At 36.8% G+C, this 24,878-nt stretch overlaps 1 protein-coding gene across 1 annotated transcript; it reads left to right on the top strand.

Annotated features, from left to right (window-relative positions):
- Positions 1-1,154: 1,154 nt before the first annotated feature.
- RHAG (Rh associated glycoprotein) lies at positions 1,155-23,279 on the top strand. The gene is made up of 10 exons (XM_004590430.3): positions 1,155-1,340; positions 12,198-12,381; positions 13,617-13,767; positions 14,618-14,765; positions 15,023-15,189; positions 16,410-16,547; positions 17,817-17,938; positions 21,949-22,022; positions 22,238-22,311; positions 23,018-23,279. The coding sequence occupies exons 1-10, from the start codon at positions 1,187-1,189 to the stop codon at positions 23,090-23,092; spliced, it is 1,287 nt and encodes a 428-aa protein (XP_004590487.2). The 5' UTR covers positions 1,155-1,186; the 3' UTR covers positions 23,093-23,279.
- The last annotated feature ends 1,599 nt before the right edge of the window (positions 23,280-24,878 follow it).

The raw sequence follows: 24,878 nt of genomic DNA on the forward strand, positions 1-24,878 counted from the left end.
CCTGGCTTTAGATCAGCTCGGCTTCAGCCTTTGCAACTGCTTGGGGAGTGAATCAGTGACGGAAGATCTTCCTCTGTCTCTCTTCCTCTCTGTATATCTGACATTTCAATAAAAATTAAATAAATCTTTTTAAAAATAACATTCCAAAAGAAATGCTGCATACCTTTCCCACCTTACTAGCTCATTGATACTTTGGATTTCTTGTCCCATTTTTACTTACAAAATAGCATCATATATACTTGCTAAGCTAGTCTCCGCAACTGGTTTAGAAGGAAAAGCCAAGAATCATGAGTGCCACATTTATGATGAGACAAAGCAGGACAGATGTTTGGTCTAGCAGCCTGTGTTGTATGTGAGCACTTGGTTTTTATCCTCAGATTCAAGCTTCCTGCCAGCACGGACTCTCGTTGCCCATGGTGATGTCTGAAGTAGCTCTGCTCTTGCCTCCGGCACGGGAGACCTAGATTGGCTTCCCAGCTCCGAACTGCCTTCCCTGGTACCCCTCACCGTGTGTGTGTGTGGGGGGGGGGGTATATCTTAGAAACGATGGTTAATGACAGAAATGTGTTTCATTGGTAGTTCTAAGTTCCCAACACCAGCAATCTTCTTCCACTATGACACTAATTCCAGTGAAGGATGGCCCGAGTATTTGGGCCATCATCACCCATGGGGAATTCTAGGTTAATTGTTTATTTTTCAATAGCCAATCAACAGATGAATAATTTCTGGTGATCTGTACAGCAGAATGACTATTGTTAACAATGTTGTATTGTACTCTTGTCATTTACTAAGTGGCTAAATCTTAAATTTCATGATATGCATACAGGCACATACATAAAATGGATTAACCATGTAGAGTTGAATGGATATGTTAAATAGCTTTATTGTGATAATAAGGTCACAAAATATACCTGCATGATTAGTTAGAATGGTATCCTTAATACTTTAGTATCAACTTTTCCCAATCTACAGTGTATTCTTCATACCAGATTTAGAACAATTACATTGCAGAGCATAATTTTTCCAGTGTGCGAGGTTTTTTTTAAACACTCATGGCATTTTTCCTGTGATGTCATTGGGGTGCCTTAAACATGCAGCCTATTCTACACAAAGAGCTATGCTCTGTGCTTATCAACATCTCCCAGCCTGTGAGCCTGCCAGTGTGCCTCTGCCCTTTGCCACAGTCATGAGGTTCAAATTCCCTCTCATGGCCATAGGCCTGGAGGTGGGCATGATTGTTTTGTTTGCATTATTTGTTGAGTATGAAACAGAGCAGATTCCCTCGGAGGTCAACACCACCAGGGTAAAAGACAACGAGAGATTTCTGAACTTGTATCCTTGTGAGTAGGCGATTTTCTTCTTCTTATGCAGTTTGTGGTTCTTGGTGTTCTCACAATGTGAAGTCTGAATACTGTAAGCTGCTTGCAGAGGTATGTGAGAACTCTGCTAAGAGTGTTTGTTTCTGCTATGCTTTTGGTCTGCTTTTCTCTGTGATTAAGATGTTTGGTGGAATCTATATCTTTTAAGAAATCAGGGAAAAGGGAAAATAATAAAATAAGTGGTCATTTTAGTGTTGCCTGTCTGCTGCTAAGCAATTTCTTCCCCTCTTTATCTCTAAGAATACAAAGCATACAAGCATCACACCTCCCCTTAACCCAGAGAAAAGTGACAAAGGGGAACTTTAGCGTAAGAAAGGGGATCAGGATTTTATGTGGGGACCACAAAATCATATGATGTATCCAAAATAGTGCAGATATTAGTGAAGTTTTAATTGAAAGGCATGAGTCCAGAGTTTTATAACATTCTGAATGGAAAGTAGTTTGTCCCTTGAGATGGAACTTTCTTTTCACATTTTGGAGGACAGACTCTGACACAGTTAATATGACAGTGTTAACTACCACGGGCAGGGTGCTTATGATGAACCAAATACATTCCTCAATAACCCAGGAATGATATGGTAGAATATTCCAATCCCATGGGTTGTTTAACTGGTTAGTAAAAATAATCTTGAAATTGTTTCCATTTAACATCTATTTTTTATTCTGATATTTGTGAGATAACTAATACAGCGAGAGGTATTTTCATGTTGAAATTATGGCCTAGAACAGCTACGTGACATAGCAAAAATGGAAAGTTCAAGTCATGGGCGAAGTAAGGCCCATATATCCAACACTTACACTCCAAGTCTGATTTTATTATACTGCATAAACGTCCAAGAGGGTTGGTCATTAAGTAAGATTTACATTTTTCATTTTACAGAACAATAAAGCAGAAATGAATTCCACTCAACTCTGCATACATGTGTGCTTGTTATTGGTTCATTCACTGTAAATATTTTAAGTATCAACCATGTGTTCTGTCAAATCTTTTTAAGGATAAAGCAAATTAAGATACTTTATGGTAGGACTCATCCTCTGATTTATATATTAACAAAGAAATGCAATACAATATCATAAACAAAATGTGATTGTGAGTGGAATATCTTGTATTTCTCTTTTGATGAATTCATCATTTGCATATAAAATATGGATTTTTGTATGTTGATTTTGTGAAGAGAAAATTTACTGAATTGGCTTATGAGTTCTCAGAAGCTCTTGATGAAGCATTCATGCTTGCATGCACAGCATCATATCCTACAAACCTGGAATTCTCATACCCTGCCTTCAAATGTTGCTGCCCTTTTCCTTCCTCCTCCGTAGCTGCTCTTGTTAATACTTCCAGGGGATGAGAGTGGTGAAAGCAGAAATTGTTGTCTCGTTTCCTATGAGAAATAAAATGCTTCCAGTTTCTCTATATTCAGTACAATACCGGCTGTTAGTTTGTCACATATAGTCTTTTTAAGTTTGAGATTTATTCCTTCTACACGTAGTTTGGGAGGGTTTTAATAAATAAGTGATGCTGAATTTTATCAAAATTTTTCTCTGCTTCTATTGGGATGAACATGTGGTTTTTGTTCTTCATTTGGTTAATGTAATTTGTGGCATTTGTGGATTAGCAAATGCTGCACCAGCCTCACATCTCTAAGATAAATGTCACTTGATTGGGGTATGTATTTTTGATGTGAGAAATTACAAAATTAGCTTTTAATCTTAATTAAACATTGACTTGATAAGAACTTAATATTGTGCACAATTTGATTGGAACTTCGTCAGTTCCCATGTCAAAGTCCTAGTTGTAGTTTCAACTCTAAATTTGCAATAAAAGCCAAGCTAGACAGAGTTGCTAAACTCCTCATGTTTCAATAGCCTGTACATGGATAAATAATTTAAGAACACTTTGTGTACTGCATGTTGATTGTGGTTAAGAAGATTATATTGTACATTTGAAATTTACTATGAGGACAAACCACTTTTTTTAATTGGAAGTAAGTTATTTTTAATCCTAATTTTATTGTACTTTTCTATATTTTATTCTGATTTCCAGCAAATGCTTATAGATTCAATGTGATTTGCAGATACAATATTTTCCTGCCTCTCTCCCTCCCACCTTCCATTCTTGTAGTCTTTTTTAAAATTTTTTGAGATAACATTTTAAATTTACACTAAAATAAAAAGGTTTAATAGTTCATTGGATACAAAATGTAACAAGTAAAAAGCAAAAAGTCCTTACATTAGTAAGAATACAGAAAATGATTATAAGCAAGAATTGAATGGAAAATGAGTATTTCACTCATATACAGTAAATTTTAAAGTATCACAGATCATTAAAGATCATTAAAACTATAGTAGTGTAACATTCTTAAGATCTGTCAAAGTTTACAACAATGTTTGTGCAGCCAGTGTGTTGGCATAGTAGGCTAATCCTCTGTCTGCAGCACCCACATTCCTCTCTTGGCTGCTGTGCTTCCAATCCAGCTCTCTCTTATGGCCTGACCAGCAAAGGAGGATGGCAGAAGGCCTTAATTGCAGGCACCCATTTAAGAGACCAGGAAGAAGCTTTCCGACAACAGCTTTGGATCAGCTCAGCTCTGGTTGAATCCATCTTACTGCAAATGGTAGAATTTCACTGAATAATATCCCATTGTGTGTATATACTACATTTTTAATCCATTCATCTGATAACAGACACCTTGGTTGATGCCAAATTTTGGATATTGCGAACAGTGCTGCTAAAAACATCAGTGAGACAGCTCTTTGATTCATTGTGTTCAGTTCTTTTTGCTATATATCCAGTAGTGAGATTGCTGGATCATATGCCAGCTCTAGTTCTAGTTTTTAAGAAATCTCCTCACTGTTTTCCAAATAGGCTGCAGCAATTTACACTCCCACCCATAGTGTGTGAGTCTGTCCCTTTCTCATGTTTGCCAACATTTGTTACTCCATATTTTGGATTTTAGCCATTCTGAGAGGGGTGAAGTATTGTCACATTGTGGTTTCGGTTTGTGTTTCCCTAATGAATAGTGATGCTGAACATTTTTTTCATATATTTGTTGGACATTTGTATTTCTTCTTTTAAGAAATTTTAAAGTCCTTTGCCCATGTTTACAACTGGATTGGTTGCTTTTTTGTAATTGAGTTTTTAAATTGCTGATACATATAGATTATTCTTAGTTGGATAGTTGGCTAGTAAACATTTTATTTTTCATTCTATTGATGTCTTTTCTCTGTTGATTGCTTGCTAAGCAATAGCTTCTTAGTTTGACATAGTCCCATTTGTTCAGTTTCGCTTCCGTTTCCTGTGCTTCAGCGGTCTTACCCAAGTGGTTCTTCCACTTTTCTTCCAGTGTGTGTGTGCAGTTTTACAAGCACCATTTGTTAAAGAGAATCTTCTTGCTACACTGTACAATGTGAACACTTTTGTGAAAAATAAGGTAGCTGTTTATATGTTGAAGAATTTCCGGGCTCTGTATTCCTGTTTGCTTCCATTTGACTGTAGATGAATTTTTATGCCAACATGATGCTGTTATACTGATTATAGTCTTGTAGTATACCTTGAGGTCAGATACTGAGATGTCTCCAGTTTGATTTTTCTTGCTTAGGATTGATCTGGTTATTCTGGGTCTTATGTGATTTCATACGAATTTCAGGATTGCTATTTCTAAAATAATGTCATTTTTTTTTTGATAGGGATTGCACTGAATCCACATAGTGCTCTAAGTAATATATGCTTTTTAATTATATTGATTTTCCCAATGCATGAGTGAAGAATGTGCTTCCCTTTTTTTTCCATTCTTGATTATTTCCTTCATCAATTTTTGTTGACAATTTTTATTACTGAGATCTTTCTCTTCATTTAAATTTATTTCTAATTTTTTTTATCTTTTATGGCTATTGTGAATGGGATTTCTTGATTTCTCTTACTGCAATTCACACACCATACAAAAATCTGCTGTTTATTGTACATTCAAAAAATCTGCTGTTTATTGTATTATTAGCATAGAAAAAAATCTGCTGTTTATTGTGCACTCATTTTGTAACTTGCAACTTTATCAGTTCTAGAAGCATTTGGTGGAATTTTTAGATTTTTACATGTACAAAATCATGTCATCTCTAAACACAGAAAATTTGACTTTCTTTTTTTCCAATTTTGTTGCTGTTCATATATTTATACTTCCTACTTGAGGAAGATAAATCTTAAGTCTTTAAACCATACACATTCTCTCTCTTACACACACACAATGCGGTACTTATGTAGAAGTAGTAGACACGTTAATTGCTTGATTATGGTAACAAATGCACAATATGTGTGAGTTTGAAAGTATTAACTAGTACACTTAAATACATGTAATTTCATGTATCAATGGTACTTCCATAAAGCTATTTGGAAAATGAACTATCAATTAAATCATTATACTTGTCACTTAGAACATGAAAATTTGTGGTTTTTTTTCTATTTATTAAGAAACTAATTACTGGGCTGGTTCCAATGCATAATAGGTTAAGCTTCCGTCCGCAGCATCAGCATCCAATATAGGCACCAGTTTGAGTCCTGGTGGTTCTACTTCTGATCCAACCACTAATGTGCCTGGGGATGCAGGGGAAAGCTGGCCAATCCCTTAGGGCCCTGTGTGCATGTGGAAAACCTGAAGGAGCCCCTGGCTCCTGGCCCCTGGCCCCTGGCCCCTGGCTCCTGGCCCCTGGCTCCTGGCTCCTGGCCCCTGGCTCCTGGCTTCAGACTTCTGAGTTTGGGCCATTGTAGACATTTGGGGAGAAAATCAGCAGAAGGAAGATCTATCTCTCCTCTCTGTGTAACTCCGCCTTTCAAATACAGAGAAACAAGCATTTATTAAATAAAAAAAAAAGGAAGCCCTTAATTCTGGCCCATCTTCCAGGCTTTGGGCTCTGGTTAAGGGATTTCAGAGTCCATGCCCTCATCAGGTCTGCAGGGGAAGATACAGTGTATAGGAAGAAGGGTGTGTGTGAATATATTTAGTTAATAATAACATTTCATGGGAATGCACAAAGCAATATTAGCGAACACACACATCTGGATAAGGAGCCCCTTCTTTGCAGCCTTTCTCAACCAAAGCTATTTGAGAGAACATTTAATCACTTTAGAAATCTAATGAATTCTGTTAATTAACCTTTCTTCTGTGCACTTAAAATGGTACTCAAACAAGGGAATGTGTGTGCAGGCACACTGAAATATGAGTTGGTAACAGCAGACTACAAACTGAAATTTTACTGAAAAAGTCATCTTCACTGAAAGTACTATTCATAACCCAGTGTATAGACAAACAAAAAAATCTCTCTTCTTTTTTATTTAACATTTTAATAAATGCATGATGCATTCCAAGAAATGCACATGGATTTACAGATAATTGATTTTGGGTTCTATGATCACTCTCATAACTAATATCTAAATTGAGACCAACACTATACTAGCACCCCAAAAATTTTCACTATGCTTCCCTCTCCAAATCGTTTTTATTAGCAAGGAAAAGAGGGTAACTCACTGACGCAAAATTTATAATTATATACTGAATAACATAACATTGACACAGTTTTATACTGTATAAATTAACCATGACAAATAAGAGAAAACATTTGACTTTCTGAGTCTAGCTTGCTTTTCTCAGCATAGTTAGTTATAAGATTGCAGCTTGTTTTGTTTTGTTTTGTTTTGTTTTTTTGCAGTGTTAGGATTTCATTCTTCTTGTGGCGAAAAAAGTCCATCATGTCTGAGTCACATTTTCTTTATTCAACATCAGTTGATGAACATTTAGGTTAATCCGTATCTAAGCTATTGTGAACCCGCTGCTATGAACAGGTGAAAGAGATGCTGATAGTGACAATGAGGGTGAATATGATATTGATGGCGGGTGGTAATGGTGGTAATAGTAATAAGAATGGTGATCATTGTGTCATTGAAGTTGCTGGCTTCCACTTCAAAATCAATGCATTTTTAGCACCAAGTGGCACAAACTTAATTTTATGATTAAAAAAAAAAATGACGGCTGTAACATTGCTTAATTTGTCCCAAACCTTAGCTAACTTATTATGCATTCATCAAATCCTTAAAACCATTGGAATTACACAAAAGAAACTTCTATGATAAAGTCAGGATTTAGAAACAGTAAGCGCTTTGCCTAAGGTTCATTGTTTGATAAAGGGAGGAGTCTAATCATATTCCAATCCAGGGTGTCTGCCCCAAACCCTGTGTGCTAACCAGCATATAATGGAGCAATTATTATCAGGTAAGAACTTAGACATCTGTCTATTCCGATCAGTGGCCTCTCACACAGTCAGACTATGTCTTGATCTCCACCAGCATTGATAGGATATGTATTCAGTCAAGACAACAAGGGAAGTGATCTTATCAACGTGAATTAGGAACATATTTTAGCGTTCAAAATTATTACAATTTCCAAAAATAAGACACTATGAGCTGAAATTACCATACGTACATGCAATTTTTTTTTTGCGCAGCTGATTAAATTGAGTTATTTGGTACACGTCACCAACTAATGGGCAAAAAAAGCCAAACTGGCTATTCAAGAATGATGAACTATGAAGTCATTCTTAGAAGAGGTCCTTATATAATAATCTTCTTAATATAGATTGTTATTAAAACATAAAAGCATAGTGGATATCATGTGCATGTCAGAGGTTTATGAGTTTATTCTGTGTTTGTTTCACATGTACTCCTTCCCACATACTGGAAACATGGGGATAAATAAAGTCCATGCCTCATAGAGTCTTATGAAATAACTATCTCCATTTTAAAAAGGATAATGTTGAAGCTCAAGAAGATGCACTGGCTATTCCTGACCACACAGCCAGTAAAGAGTTCGCTAAATGGAACCTGGCTCACCAGCAGTTGTATGGGCACCATGCTCAGCACAATGCTTCCTGAAACATGCAGGATACAAACATATCCCAGTCAAGAACACAGGAATTCACATACATTCTCAGATTGTGATGCCTTGAGACTTCTCAACTTTACATTTCTCAGTGTCTCCATTCATTCTTGTTAGAATTTTCAGGAACATGCTTAAAAACCCTGTGTCCCTATGATCTCAGGAAGCTGCAAGGAGTGGAATAAGGAAGCCAGGAAAAACAGGCACATGTTCCATTTCATCTAGGCTCAAAATCGAGTGTGAAACATGCTGTGCTTCTGGGAAGAAAGTTTTAAGTATATCAGGCCCATATTATCTCCGTTGGTCTAAAATGGGCAAATAAAATGAAAGTGTCTACAGTCATACCACCCTGAACGTGCCTGATCTTGTCTGAAAGTGTTATAGAACCCTAAATCCTTACAATCATTGTATAATTCAGATGCAGATTTTTCAAAAGCAACACTAGTAAAAATTTGAACCAGATAATTTCTTATTGTGAGAAACATATCGTCCTTCACACTGATGCTTTGAAGCAACCCCAGCCTGTGTCCTCATGACAACAGCAACATCACTCTGCCTCAACCAAAAATCTTGAGGCACTGCCAAATATATTCTGGGAGCTAAAATAGTGCGTCAGTTGAGAACCACTGGTCCAGTCAAGTCTTGGTGATCTTTAAAATGTGTTAAAAGACTTGATTAATGGACAAATCTCTAAAGAAATTTCTTTTTCCTATAAAAAGTAGATATTTTATAGGTTTAATGGCAGAATCTTAGACCTAAAAGCTAAAACCATCTTCTTCATAGTCTCTACCTGCAGGTCCTTAAATCACAATGAAAAACAGCACATAGTTTTAAACGTGTGCAAGTATTAATCCACACGTTTCAAGCAGAAAATGAACTCACTTTAGCAAATTAAATAATAGATGATGTCTTTAGGCCCTCTTGTGGTGAAAATCAGTAACAAAAAGCAGAGGAGAATAAAAAATGAAACCAGAAGACAAACAAGAAAATAAACGCTAGTAATAATGGAGTAGTTAACACATCAAACTGCTCCTTCATATAAACTGTATCATTTTCCATCTAAGCAGCAGTGGCTGGAGTCCACAGAATAATTGCTAATTGCGCAAGACATTACAAGACTAGATTTAAAAAATCTTTAAAACTAGTTGGTTGCTTCATACATCAAACATCAAAAATCAGTAGGTTGCAGAGGGAGCAAGGATATTTTTTAAAATTTTTAAGACTTATTTATCTTTATGAGAAAGTCATATTTACAGAGAGAAGAGACATAGAGAAAGATCTTCCCATCTGCTGGGTCACTCCCCAAGCGGCCACAATGCACCACGAGTTGATCCGATGCTAGGAGCAGTGGTCCCAAGACTTTGGGTGGTCTTCCACTGCTTTTCCAGAACACAAGCAGAGAGCTGGATGGAAAGTAGAGCAGCTGGGACACGAACCAGTGTCCATATGGGATCCCAGCGCATGCAAGCAAGGACTTTAGCCAAGAGGCTACCACACCATGCCCAAGATTATTCTAAGAAGAAAGAAAAGAGCGCTTAGCAAAATAGCTCTATATACTAAAAGAAAAATCGGTCATTTGGGTTTTTTGTTTTATTTTGTTTAAAGATTTATTTATTTTTATTTGAAAGGCAGATTTTACAGAGAGAGAAGGTCTTCCATCCGCTGGTTCACTCCTCAAATGGCTGTAACAGCCACAGCTGAGCTGATGTGAAGCTGAAAGCCAGGAGCTTCTTCTTTGTCTCCCATATGGGCAGAGGATCTCAAGAGCTTCTGCCATCTTTGCTGCTTTCCCAGGACATAAGCAGAGAACTGGATTAGAAGTGGAGCATTAGAGGCATAAATCAGCACCCATATGTGATGTCAGTGTCACAGGACAGAGGAATAGCTTGCTGTACACCACACTGACTCACAAGAAAAAGTGATTTTTGTAAGACTGGATCTTTATTTTTATTCTAGCTTTGAACCTACAAACTAACGTACTTCATTTTAGCTGTTAGAGTCTGAATCTATAAGCATAATTAAAATATAAGTAATAAGCTAAAGTGTACAGCTAGAAAACCTTTTGGCACAGCTCAAAGATCCCTTAAAAGGAAGGAAGGAAGGAAGGAAGGAAGGAAGGAAGGAAGGAAGGAAGGAAGGAAGGAAGGAAGGAAGGAAGGAAGGAAGGAAGGAGAGAAAAAAAAGCTGAGTCCCAGGGATATTAAAAAATCATAGCAAAAATCAGCCATGTTTCCTAAGTTCTCATCTGACTTAGCCTATCACAAAAGTCAAATGCTTCTATAGAAAAATGAAATATTGAAGGTGTTTATAAGGAAAAATAAATATTTATGATTGCCTGTATTTAAAAAGTCAGAGGGGAAACGAGTTGAAGTTTTCTGACAGCTGCAGATTTAATAGCAGTTCTAGGATACTCAGATATGAGGTATTTTATTTTCTATGTGTGCTTTGAAACTAGTTCCCAATTTATGTTCAGTTTTCTTTGTGTGTTTATTGGGTGGAACCATAGGAAAATGTCAGTAGTTAACTATTCTTAATGTAATGATTCCACCAAATATATTTTTTACCAACTAAGTTGTAAATGTCTTCAATATCATATATATCATTATTTTTACATATATGAGAAATATTTTTATTAAAAATGTTCACAAATATAAAAAGTATACATAATTATGAGGTGTCATGTGATGTTTGATATACTGACACATTATATAATATCCAATCATGGTAAACATAGCTACCTCCTCAACAATTAACATTTACAAACGGTGAAAATATACAAAATTCTATTGCTTGGGTATCTTAGTAGAGAAACATGCCATAACTTAGTATTATCTTACTACCTACTGGACAATAGGACACCAGAACTTCTTATTTCTAACTATAGTTTAGTACTTGGTGATCAACCACTCCCCTATCCATATGTTTTGTTTGAATTGCACTTAAGTATGTTCAGTACTCCCCATAAAGAGAAATCTCCAAAAAAAGGACCCTTTCAATCTTACAGATGAAGACATGAAAACTCAGAGTAAACAACCTACCAAACATCAAATCAAGCCACAGAATTGGGAGATCCAACCGCAGGTTTCTAGACCCAGAATCAAGTATTTATGCCTCAAAATGATATAGCATTTATGTTTCTTTAATGCTTCATGATTTTTAAAATACTGCCAAAAATTGTATCCTATCTGACTCAAACATTGTGATCTGGTAAGATCTGTAGGACTGGTGCTACATTGTACATATTTGATATGTATATTTTGTACATATAATGATATGAGGACTCTAGTCATCAGTATTTTTTATCCATACATCAGATATTCCTTGCTTCTCCAGGTGTAAGCCATAATGCCAAGATCTGCGGAGCCAAGGATGAATAGATCCTAAACCCTTTAGTCAAGAAATTCATCACGTTTGTAGAGGATGAACATTTCTATGATTAACTATTACAGTGTGATACATGCTAAATAAATACTAATACAATGTAACAAATGATAAAACTGAAGTTTACTTACAGAGAGTTGTATAAATGACAAGGGAAAACACTAATTTTTTCTCAAGGGCGTTGGGAAAATGTGTAAGAGGAATGACACTTGCATTATTCTTCACAAAAGTTTCCTTTGGTTGAAAATGATGAAACAATTCTTCAAGAAGAGGATAAAAGGTATATTAATATGATAGTGCAAAATTTTCCAAGAAAAGCTAGATGCTGAATAATTCATGAGGTCTCATGAGTGGTAAGTAGTCAGGCTGATAATGGGACGTTGCCTCCTAGTGAATGCTTTCCTTGTGCAACGTTTTAAACATGCATGGCAGCATTTAATAAGTAGGACATACTATGATGTAACACTTTCTTCATGTTCCCCTAATGCACGTATAATTTTACTCTGATATTTTCCAGTGTTTCAAGATGTGCATGTTATGATATTTGTTGGCTTTGGTTTCCTCATGACCTTCCTGAAGAAATATGGCTTCAGCAGCGTAGGCATCAACCTGCTCATCGCTGCTCTGGGCCTCCAGTGGGGCACTATCATGCAGGGGATCCTGCACAGCCATGGACAGAAGTTTCAAGTTGGAATCAAAAAGTGAGCATCCTTGCTGTCATTTGAATGTTTTTGTTCTCCAATCCCCTGATAGTTCATACGACAAAACGTTGACTAACAAGGTCCATTAGCAGATGAGACCTTTGAGTGGCTATTAAACCCCGCAGGAATGGGGGATTTAATGCTGTGCTGCACTGGTTCACACAGGCATGTTGCAATATCTCTGATTTGACTTTAAGAATAGGAGAAATCCTCTTTCATAATGCTACTATTGTTATATTTTGTCTATAAGGAGCAAAACATCATAAATATATTTGATGATTTTCCAAATGTAAACATGTGTTCTTGTGGTTGCAGTAGAAAATAATCATTCTAGAGAATATATCCATTGCCAGAACTATACTGAACGACAGGTAAATTAAATTTTTCAAGATTGTAATGCATCGTAAGAGTCTATACAAGAGGCCCCGGAGAGAATTTTGTCTCCTTCCATCATGTGAGAATGGAGCAAAAAGGCACCATGTGTGAACTAGGAGGGAAACGTCCACCAGACACCAAAGCTGTTAACATCGTGTGCAGAACCTTCCAGCCTCCTGGACTGTGAGAAACAAATTTCTGCTGTTTATAGGCTACCCACTAATGGCATTGTGTGACATCAGTCCAAAGAAATGAATATCCTACAACTAACAGTTTTCAGATAAATTATTTTTCTGCTTAGTCTCATGTCATTTGGGCTCTGTACAAGCTGGAAATGTCCATGTTTTGGCAACAGAAGACTGTTGAAGCCGCAAGATCCCAACCAATTCCTTGATCTGCTGAAAGGAATCATACATTCATGTTGTAACTTCTCTGATTTGACTTTGAATATATGAGAAATCCTCCTTCCTAAAATTAGCATTCTCTCCCTCTCAGACATAGGGATCAAAAGTATCTCTTATGAGATATTTTTGAAGATAATTTTTAAAATGCAAATATGGCATTGTTACGTACAGCAAATAATATAGGGAATTTATCAATCAACATAGATGAAGTGAAGGGCAGGTAATTAAAATTTTTATAAATGTTAAAGCAACTTAAGAATGTATAGCCAAGGGGAGAAAGTAGGGGGACAGAACTGAGGGAGGATGAGTAAACTGGGAGAAGAGCCTGAGGGGGGGCTGATGGAGATGGACTTGTATTTTGGATAAAAGGGGTCTGTCTTTCATTACCTCACCTCACAACACCGTTTCATTTTTGCTGTGACTTGCATTTGGTTAACTCTTCCTTTTTCCTCTCAGCATGATAAACGCAGACTTCAGTACTGCCACAGTTCTGATTTCTTTTGGAGCTGTCCTGGGAAAAACAAGTCCAATCCAAATGCTAATCATGACAATTATGGAAATTTCTGTCTTTGCTGGCAATGAATATCTGGTCAGTGAGATATTCAAAGTAAGTATTAAAGAATCCATCCTTGCCTAGCCTTGGTAGATAATGGGTACCTACTACAATCACAGGCAAATTTGGTAAGAGTGATAACATCACAAATAGTAATCACAGCTGTTGTTCACAGTGTTCCTATTACAAAGCAAGTGTTTTATAAACATCTCACTACATCTTCGTAAAAACAATGTTTAGGTAAATATTATTGCTATAATTTATACCCAATAATTGATGATCACACATGTTAAGTGATTTCTAACTTGCATGAATATGGATTTAAGCCCAGGTTTCTGTAACTCCACAACTTTTTTTATTACAGCATATTGCTTAGATTAATTTCCACTTATATCTCAAACACTAAGTTACTAACCTTATAAAACATCTTATATAGCATTTTGTTAAGGTCCAGGTTAAATTTCTTCCCATCTATGAAAATTTCATGATTCTCTAAGGAATAATAAATAGAATATTTCTGGAAGCTCTAATATTATTTTGTTTACAGTTCTACTGAGTAGTTAATTTAATAGCACTTACTATTAATGACTTTCTAGGTGATTTGGATGGAATGACTAACAGTCTTTTATAGAACTTATGAGACAGTGTTGGAGAAAGGAATTGGTTGAGCAACTTGCTAGAATCGGCACCAATACTGGATGCCCCCTTGTTAAGTCAGTGGCTTTACTCTCTATGGCACAATATCAGCCTTGATTTTTTTTTCTGCTTTTAACTTGCTTTAAACCTTACTTCTTTGATACATTCTTTCTCTCTCCATGTTTGTGATTGTCTTACCAAAGAAGCAGCCATTTTCATGAAATTCACTTTCATCTATATTTACATGAATCACCTTTTGTTCTCTCAGGCCTCTGATATTGGAGCATCAATGACCATCCATGCCTTTGGAGCCTACTTCGGCCTGGCGGTAGCAGGTGTCCTTTATCGGTCGGGCCTGAGAAGGGGCCATGACAATGAGGAGTCTGTATACCACTCTGATTTGTTTGCAATGATTGGTGAGTGCAGATGTACTTGCCTGATCTTGTTTCTATGGGCAGGCATAAGAAAAGTTAACATCAACACAGATACAAAGACACTTAACAAAGAACAACCCTCTGCTGCTGCTTTTTTCATACTGGCTCAACACTTTGCTCGTAACTACTAAATAATCAAGCCTTAAAGAAGAGACATTTTCATTGCCTCTAGGAAAGTTTCGTGTCCTGAACTGTCTTTTTTATTCAGAACTAAAACTCCTTCTTCTGATTTGCTGCAGGGACTCTGTTTCTGTGGATGTTTTGGCCCAGTTTTAATTCAGCCATCGCTGAGACTAAAAACAAACAGTATCTGGCTATTGTTAACACGTACTTCTCTCTTGCTGCCTGCGTACTCACAACCTATGCATACTCCAGCCTTGTCCAGCAGCGAGGCAAGCTTGATATGGTAAGTGTCATATTAATCCTAGTGAAATTTCACTTATTGCAACTAACCGTTGCTTGCATAAGGAACTAATAACAAAACTGTAGACCTTGGGAATGTTTCTAGAGTTGATCTTAGCCAAAAGGCCAAGAAGCGATCGAATGTTTCTAAAGCAATAACAATGAATTTATCAAATGTGTTCTCTGGCAAAAAAAATCATTCTCAAATAGTTTACAGTCTAGTAGCATATTTAGCTGTGGAAAATCAAAACAATGACATCTATTTCTTGATAAAGGTAACGGTTCCCAAGTTTCCTTTGAAACAATTTTCAAAAAGTAGAAAAATAATAGAATCTTACACATTGGTGCTATTTTTCAACTACAATGATTCTTTCAAAGGAAACACTGGATGTAATGTAGGATCCTGAAACGGACTTTAAGAGGAATACTGGTGAAATCCCAAGAAAGTCTTTTATAGTGATGTACAGTCCTCTTATTTTTCTGTTATGAAAGGTACTAACACTAGGGGGTCTAAAATATGGAAACTCTCTGTAGCATTTTCACAAACTTCCTGTGTCTAAGGTCAATTCTAACTAAAATATTATTAACACAACCTCTTGTGTTTCTTAGCTGTGTACTGAAGAAATGGTAAACCAGTCACTCTACTAGTGTAACTAGGGATGAATAAATAACCATATTTATTTTTAAAGCATGACTGGAGGCTATGTACTTCAATTCTCTAGAAATTGTCCCATGAGAAATAATTAAAAGCAGTGAGAAAGCAAAATCATACCTATACAGCTCAGTGGTTCATTCTTTTCCTCTTAGAACAGAACAGGCAGAAAGTGATTTTTCTGAGTAATGTTGTTAAATAGGTTCTTCTGTCCTCTATTTTCAAATGTTCTCAGTACAGAGAAACTTGGAAAAGCCAATGTCTTATACATACAATGTATACGTTTCAATTTCTACATTTCCCTGTGTGGATACTGGAATATCATAGATATTATAAATATACAGTAACCATACTTCTTCCCAGGTTTATGATAGCCAAGCATGTTTTTGAGGAACCTTGTCAAGAAGCAAAACAGTAGTGGAATATTTGCTGTATAAACTCCCTCTCTGTCTAAAATTTGTGATTTTCTCTCACTACTGAATAAGGAGCTAAGAGCCTGTTGAAGTCTAGATCCCTGCAGTATTCTGAACCATGCCTCAGTCACATCATTCATCTTGCTTCCTTCCATATAGGTGCACATTCAGAATGCAACCCTTGCAGGAGGAGTAGCTGTGGGAACCTGTGCAGACATGATGATCCACTCATTCAGTTCCATGATCATTGGGGGCGTTGCAGGAATGGTGTCTGTGTTTGGCTATAAGTTCCTGACTGTGAGTAGAATGTAGGATGGATTTTATGAAACATGCTTTAATCTGCACCACTATCTTCTCACATTACTCCAACGGGGGAAAAAAACTATGAAATTTCTCTCTAAAAATATATTTTTCCTATTTGGAGGCCTATACTTTCTCTTTAAAAATCCTACTCACATTTCAAAATTCGGAGTTTTGTCTTTCACCACTTCTGTATAACAGAAGAGAAGCTGATGTAAGTTATTTGTAATTTAGCATCAATAGGAAGTTATTGCTACCTGTATTACTCTCTCTTTGGGACAGCCCCAATGGTGTTTTTGTTATTATTGATGTCTGTTCCTTTTGTAAAGTTAAGGATTGTATGGTCGTCTTTCAATAGTTTAGGATGTAATCTGAAAACACAAAAGTGGGACTTGAAATCATTCACTTTCAATCTCATCCACTAAAAATCAAAGTAGGTAGTTTTGCTGAACTTAAGTGAATTTCGGAAGTAAATGGAGAACTCAGCTGCATACTGAATTTCTTCTGAGTGACAGGAAACAGGGAGATGTAAGCCAGAAGACAAAATAGCACATAGGTAGGATGAACAGGTCTAGATTTCCAATATGTAACTTAAAGGTTACAGATTTTTTTTTTAAAAATGTGTTGCATATATAATTCATGCTAAATGTGTATATTTTAGCTTCTTAGGCCATTAAAAGTTAAACAGCTGCTTGAAATGATGAAAATGCTTACTTGCATCAAAATGTAACCTTTGGACCCAGTGTTGTAGCCTAGCGGCTACAGTCCTTACCTTGACCACGCCCAAGATCCCATTTGGGCACCAGTTCTAATCCCAGCAGCCCTGCTTCCCATCCAGCAGTTCCCTACTTGTGGCCTGGGAAAGCAGTTGAGGATGGCCCAAAGCCTTGGGACCCTGCGGCCATGCGGACCCTGCACCCAGAAGAGGCTCCAATCTCTTGGCTTTGGATTGGCTCAGCTCCGACTATTGCAGCCACTTGGGAAATAAATCAATGGGTGGAAGATCGTCCTCTCTGTCTCTCCTCCTCTCTGTATATCTGACTTTGCAATAAAAACAAAAGCAAAAGTTACCTTTATACTGTCAATTTCTGTCCTAAAACACTATGTTCTATATCCTAAATACACAGAATATTTACTTTTAAAATGTATTCTGTGTGGTTACTTCTGTCTCATAACTGTGCATAACAAATATAAATAAATAAATAAATAAATAAATAAATAAATAAATAAATAAATAAACAAACCTTCCTCTTTTTGCAATTTCAGCCACTTCTTGCCACTAAACTAAGGATTCATGATACATGTGGGGTCCATAATCTTCACGGCTTACCTGGCATACTTGGAGGCCTTGCAGGAATCGTGGCCGTAGCTATGGGAGTGTCTAACGCGTGAGTAAAAAAAAAAAAAAAATGTGTTTTCCGGCCTCTCTGGTATTCTCACTTACTCTTTGAGATATCCAATGTCAGGAGTATTTTTGTTTTAGCATCCAAAGCCATAGTCCAGAAGCATTTTCTTTGTTAGAGACAAAGAAGCATAACCAACACAGTGGTACTGGGATATGTCCTAATACTATTCTTTTCACCTGTTTTGGATTAACAGTGTAATTTAAATCTCCCCATCAAAGACAACGGTTTTCTAGCAGATAAGGTAAATTAATGGATTACAGTCAGACTAAAATAGGCTTACCCTACCTTGACCCTACCAAAACAGAGGATGGGTCATATGTAATTAATTTTAGCAGTAACTTCCCTGCAACTCATGGGAAGGGAAAGAAGTCGCTCAATCCAAGAAGCACTGGATCTAGAGTCTCAGACAGATTGGCACACGGCTCAGCTCGACTGCTAACTCCCTGGAAGGCCTTTCATGTCTCACTCGGGCTCTCTGGATCCTAGATTCCTCTTCTGAAAAATAAAAGGATTGTTCTATTTATTCTTTAAAATCCCTTCAAACTGTACCAAAACTATATTCTACCCAGGTGGGGTGGGAATATAAATATTTATTTAAAAGGCCAGAGGTAAAGAGATATCAATTAAGTCCAGGACAATGGAAGAGGTGCCATAAGCTAGCAACCATTCCTCCGAGCCAACAAAACTGGAGGAATCCTGTGCAAAATGTCTTCAATGCTCAACATACAGTCCAGATCACTCAGCAAGTGAGCAGACAAGCACGAGAACGCTTGCTTTTCAGTTCAACTGAAGTAGAAATTAAAGTGGAAAGTGTATAGAAATATCCTGGGAAGATATTTTTTAAACAAAAAAAATCTTTGGAAGATTGAAATTGAACCATGTGGAACTATAATAACAGGTATTTGAAAAATCTACTTAATCATATTTTCTACTGGAGTAGAAAACTTGCACAGTTCACCCATTTCATTTATATGTTTCCATTTTTGCTCCCTTCTGCAAATTTGAACGACAACCCCAGAGAAGTCCAATTTTTAAAGATTTTTTTTAAATTTTTCATTGGAAAAGCATATTAAACAAGAGAGAAGGAGAGACAGAAAGATCTTCCATCTGCTGGTTTACTACCCAACTGGCAGCAACACCAAGAGCTGTGCTGATCTGAAGCCAGGAGCCAGGAGTCTCTTCTGTGTCTCCTACATGAGGGCAGGGTCCCAAGGCTTTAGGATATTCTGTGTTACTTTCCCAGGCCACAAGCAGGGAACAGGATGAAAAGTAGAGCAGCTGGGACACAAACCTGAGCGCATATGGGATCCTAGCACTTGCAAGTGGAGAATTAGCCAGTTGAGCCATTTCACTAAGCCTGCAAAGTCTGCTTTTTTAAAAGGTTCTCTTCATAACCTAATAGGCAACTTAAATTATTTTATAAGAACCAAATTTGCTAAAAGTACCCTTCAATGAGTTTAGTCCTAAACATCAGAGTGTATGCACACTGTTTTGATATACTAACAGATGCCTCCTCACCAAGGGTTCTTGAAATTCATACCTAGATAAATTGCATACATGCAACAAAGCAAGTCTATCTGGCTGTGTAAGGCTGGGTCTCATTGGCTTCGCGTCAGGGAAGTCTCTGCACTGAGGGTCTAATCCTTAGGTATGCAAGTGAAGCAACACCTTCTTAGTTCATTTTGGGTAAAAAGAAGTGTGGCGGTAGGAGAAGGAGAGATGCCAAGCCAGCAGGGATTATTCATGTGCATGCAACTCATGCATTTTTCACAGCAAATAAAATACCATGTACGACAGCCAAGAAAATTCATATATGTCTACTCAAAATATTAAAATGAAAAGCAGATATTTGCTATTTGTACAACAATAGGAATATTTTAAGGGACATTTTTACAATAACAATCTAGTTCTCATAATGTTTTTTACACTTTTTGAAAGATCTTAGCAATTTCCTATAATATTAAGAGGTTATTCCCTTAAGTAAAGAATAAGGTAAATAATTATTATTAAATATCTAACTTTATTAGTAATCAAAAAATGGAAATTAACACAAGTTACACTGTTCACTTCAGAAATTGATAGAGATCATAATTCTGAATTGTGTTATAAGTAGTAAAAATAATAATGTAAACTCTCCAATTCCTGTTTGGAAAAGCTCTTAAGAAGTATATATAATTTTTACTGATTGTCTCATTTCTAAATAGGTTTTATTTGGGGAAATAATTGGACAAGTTCACAAGAATGCCCAGAGAAGAATGTATTTTTTAAAATAGGGAACAATGGGTCTGGCACAATGACTCAGTGGGCTAATTCTGCCTTTGCAAACATCAGGATCCTATGTGGGTTCAGTCAAGTTCATGTCCCAGCAGCTCTACTTCCCATGCAGCTCCCTGCTTATAGCCCAGGAAAGCTTGGGAGATAATACGAAGTTTTGGGACCCTGCACACATGTGGGTCTCCCGAAAGAAGCTCCTGCCTTCAGATCAGCTCAGCTCCAGCCATTGCAGCCATTCGGGGAGTAAACCGGCAGAAGGAAGAGCTTTCTCTCTGTCTCTCCTTCTCTATATAAATCTGTCTTTTCAATGAAAATAAATAAATCTTTAGATAAAAATTGAGACAAATGAGGCAACCTAAACACCATCCTGTAGAATCACAACTATATACAGCATTGGCACAGTGAATTGTTCTGTAGCAGTGCAAACTATGATCCAGAACTCTATTTACCGACATAAAATGATAGAGAAGGCATGTTTGGGAAAATATGGGAACCAGTGGATTGAGCTGCCAGTCGCATCCATCTCCGTGCTGATGTGGGTCCCAGCAACCACACCCAATCCAGCATCTTGCAAATGCACCTAGGTGGATAACAATGACTGGCCCAAGTGCTCAGGCCCCTGCTATATACCGGTGATAAGCAGGAATGGAGTTCAGTCAGGTCCAGCCCTAACGGTTGTGGCATTTTGGAGCTTTCCAGCAGATGGAAGACTTCTCTCTTTGTTTCTCTGTCATTCTTGGTTTCAAATAAATAAATACATAAACATTTTCAAAGCTTAATATTAGTCACTATATCCTAGGTAATTCTTATAAAAATAAGGAAATACACATTTTAATAAATTTTATTTTACATTTTCACTTTGATAGGATTTTAGAGATAGTGCTTCCCTTGTTTTTGCTTATTTGGTTCTAGTATTTTTTAAATGACATCTGTTACCTATGCAATTTTTATGTAGACAAAAATTTAAATCCTTAGAAATAGAAAAAATAGAAGTCTGAATTTAGTACATCCTCTCCCTTGAACAGCAAGCCCATCCCACCAGTAAACTTCTTATTTTTCAAGTGTTTACATTCTTAGAAGCAACAATTCAGTCAATAACTCTGGATTAATTGCCTGCTATGTAAGAGACAACATTATTGAGAAGTCACCATCTTCCTAGTTCATTTGGCAGTCAGCATATTTGTATCACTTTCTTTTTTCCCCAAATCATGTGTTTGATGTTTTGTTGTTGTTATTGTTTTTGTTGCTTATTTTGTTTTTGTTTTACTGTTGTCAGTTTTACTGTTCTGCTTGCTGAGAGGACTTCGACTGAAATATAAGTTTAATGAATCATCCATATAATCCATGCTGTAGTTAGCGTCTCTGGACGGAGGTCATGCTGTTCTGCACATTAGTGTCGGTATTGGAGAGATGCTAACTCACAGCCTGATCTGCAGTAAAGATTTAGTAAAGAATCAAATTAGGGAATGGTATTCTGAGAGCAGTAAATCGTTTCTAGGGAAGATCTTTCTGTTATTCGGAAGATTCAACAAAATTCAGCTTCTTGTTGATGTGTGCCTAAGTGGGATTTACAGAAAATTAAAGAAAAGAAAAAGAGCAAATGCTCGTGTGTAATACTGAGCTTTGGTCTGAAGATGGCAGACGCCTATAAATCTCTGCATGTGAGATTTGCTGACTGGTGTTCAAAAAAACAAGGTTCTGTTTGTTTGGTTTCACAGGTCTACCGTGGCAATGCAGGCAGCAGCACTGGGTTCGTCCATTGGAACAGCAGTTGTTGGAGGTCTGATTACAGGTCAGCTTAAAATGTGGACACTTTCCTCATGCTCTCAGTCTAAAAACCCAGCAACAATCCACTGTGTTGGTGAACTAGAAAATGTTCTAAACTTCTGGCAATGAAGTTAACTCTGACCATTGAAGGCATGATTATGTAACAGCTTTCAGTTACTATGGAGGCAAGTTTATTCTTTCTGCATCCTAACATGTCTTATTTTCCCTCGACCTTCACAGGTTTAATTCTAAGCTTGCCCATCTGGGGACAGCCACAAGACCAGCACTGCTATGATGATTCTGTTTACTGGGAGGTATTGTACACCATTTTAAACAAGCGTGAAAAACATGCCCCATTTGTGAAAGTTTTGCTCACCTTAAAGCTTAGATCTCTACTTGCATATGTATGCTGAAAACAGGTAAACTCTCTATAAATGCTAACAAAATAAAGCTAATATGTTCAGCCAGAAGAAGTTAAGTTACTTTCCAAAACAGATTCTAACTAAAGAAAAGATAGAATTTGTTCTCGAAAATGTCTTTTCCCTCCTCAGAGAACAATGGAAGGACTGCTCACAAATATAATAGGAAATCAGTGCAATAGAGTGGTCTATATAATTCATAAAAATAGGCACGAGCCAGTGGAATATATAAGAGAGAATTTTATGAATGCACACCCAGAAATGCTATGAAAAACTAAACAGCTTCTCTTGCATCCTCTAGTTTCTACCTTTTTACTGCCTTGACTTTTTCTCCAAAAAGTGTTTCTTGCAAAGCTTGACAAGGATAGATGCTTGGATGTTCTCTGAAGAATTTCCAGGAAGACTGGGTTTGGAAGAAAAGAATTGTAGCCAGGATGATAAGATACATACTTTGTTTTTACTTTTCCCAAACTCAAATGATTTTTATCCCCAGTTCTTTCTAAATTTGGATGATTATAAAGAAAATATCTTTCTCTCAATACTAACTTCCGTGAGGCCCAATTAAAGAACAATTAGGTGCTCAAAACTGCATTCTTTGTAGGTTCCTCGGTGGAGAGAACATGACTATCACTTCCATGGTCAAGGGGACCACAGTGAGCTGGAACCTGAAGTCTAAGCGTAATGTCCGTGCCACACAATCCTCTCCGATAAACGGCAGCATCAAAGTGTATATGCATCCATAGAATCCATGTGTCCAATGTAAAAAAGTCCTTTGCCTTATGCTATCTACAGATAGTCAGTGATTGTTTACTTAAAAGGAAAATGGCTCACAAAATAAGCATTAAAATGAATTCTATTCAGAATTTTTTTTTGCTAGTGCAACTTTTGATGTCTATACCTGTGTTTCTACCAAGGTGAATCAATTTATATAGAAATCAACCCTCTGATTATGTCTGTGTTTTCAATTCCAAAGACAATATAACTGACACTAATGAACAATGTATGTAAGAAATCTGTACAAGAAAAATGAAAAGAATGCAAAGAAATCTATATAAAAAATGAAAGGAATGCATGTGTACATTGATGATTGGACACTGGACACTGCTTTTCCAGTTCTAAAAAATGCCTTAACTAGAGGCCATCATTGTAGAGCAGAAGATTAACTCAGAGCTTGCACTGCTGGCATCCCATGGCAGAGTGCTGGTTCTTGTCCCAGCTACTCCACTTCTAATCCAGCTGCTTGTCAAAGTGCCTGGGAAACCAGTGATTGATGACCGAAGTTCTTGGGCCCTTCCCACCCAAGTGAGAGATCTCGATGCAGTCCCTGGCTCCTGGCTTCTGCCTGGTGCAGCCCTGGCCTTTGAGGCCACTTGGGAGTGAATCATCAGAGAGACATCTGTTTATTTTATGACCCTAGCTGTTGCTCAACCTTAAATATACTCAAATTAGTAATGTTACAACTTTGTTCAAACTTTCTTATTCTTAGTTCATTTTTGCATATTTATTCATTTGCAATGAGCTCAAATGTTATGTAATCAAAGTTTATTTTGTATAACATTTTAAAGAAATTATAAAAGAAAATATTTGTATTTGATGTTGCCTTGTATCTGATTGTGGTAGTTAGAATTCAATATAGAAACAACTACAAGTACACACCTTTACCCAATTACACGTACGCCTGTGCTCAATCCAAATGTATTACTTATGTACGTACTGTGAATATCAAGACAACTAAGAAAAATGTTCTAACTGTATACAATAAGCCTCAGAGAACTAAGTCTGAACAGATAACTGACATATATAAAAATAATTTCCAAGAAAAATCAAATAACTTTTCCAATATCTAGTAGTGTTTAAGATTTTTCTTCTACTTATGAAATTCTGTAATGCTGCCAGGGTGTACATAGATACCGGGAAGGAATCCAATCCTACCACAATTAAAAGTACTTCAGTTTCTAAATGCTACAACCTTGAAATTACAGTGAAGATTATATTATGTTACCTTCTACAACTTGAAAATGATATAATTTTTGTAAATTAGAAATATTTTTTTAACATATAGGTTAGTTTTAGTTTTTCTTAGAAAGTATATTAGGACTTCTTTCAAATGGGCTTTTTGATCAACAAGGTTCGCTGCCCCATCTGTTGCTGGTCCTCACAGAAAAGCATCTTTGTTCTCAAGATATTGGAAACCTTTGCCACCTACTGATCATAAGGGAAATCTGGCAATGTCTGTATACACTCAGGTTTCACAAAGGCCTTGTCATTTGATATGCTGGCGAAATAAGCTGAGATGGTCGTCAGTCTCATACTGGTCCCCCTTCTCTCATGCACACTGCTACATTGCAGTTCATCAGAAATATAATGCTTTTCTATTCTGTGTTAGTGCTATGTTCCTCAAAATTATGTATTTCCTTTTATATATGTTGTCTGATACTTAGAGAAACTTTCTGGTTTGAAAT

The sequence above is a fragment of the Ochotona princeps genome, chromosome 1, assembly GCF_030435755.1.
Source record: "Ochotona princeps isolate mOchPri1 chromosome 1, mOchPri1.hap1, whole genome shotgun sequence".
Classification (NCBI taxonomy): domain Eukaryota; kingdom Metazoa; phylum Chordata; class Mammalia; order Lagomorpha; family Ochotonidae; genus Ochotona; species Ochotona princeps.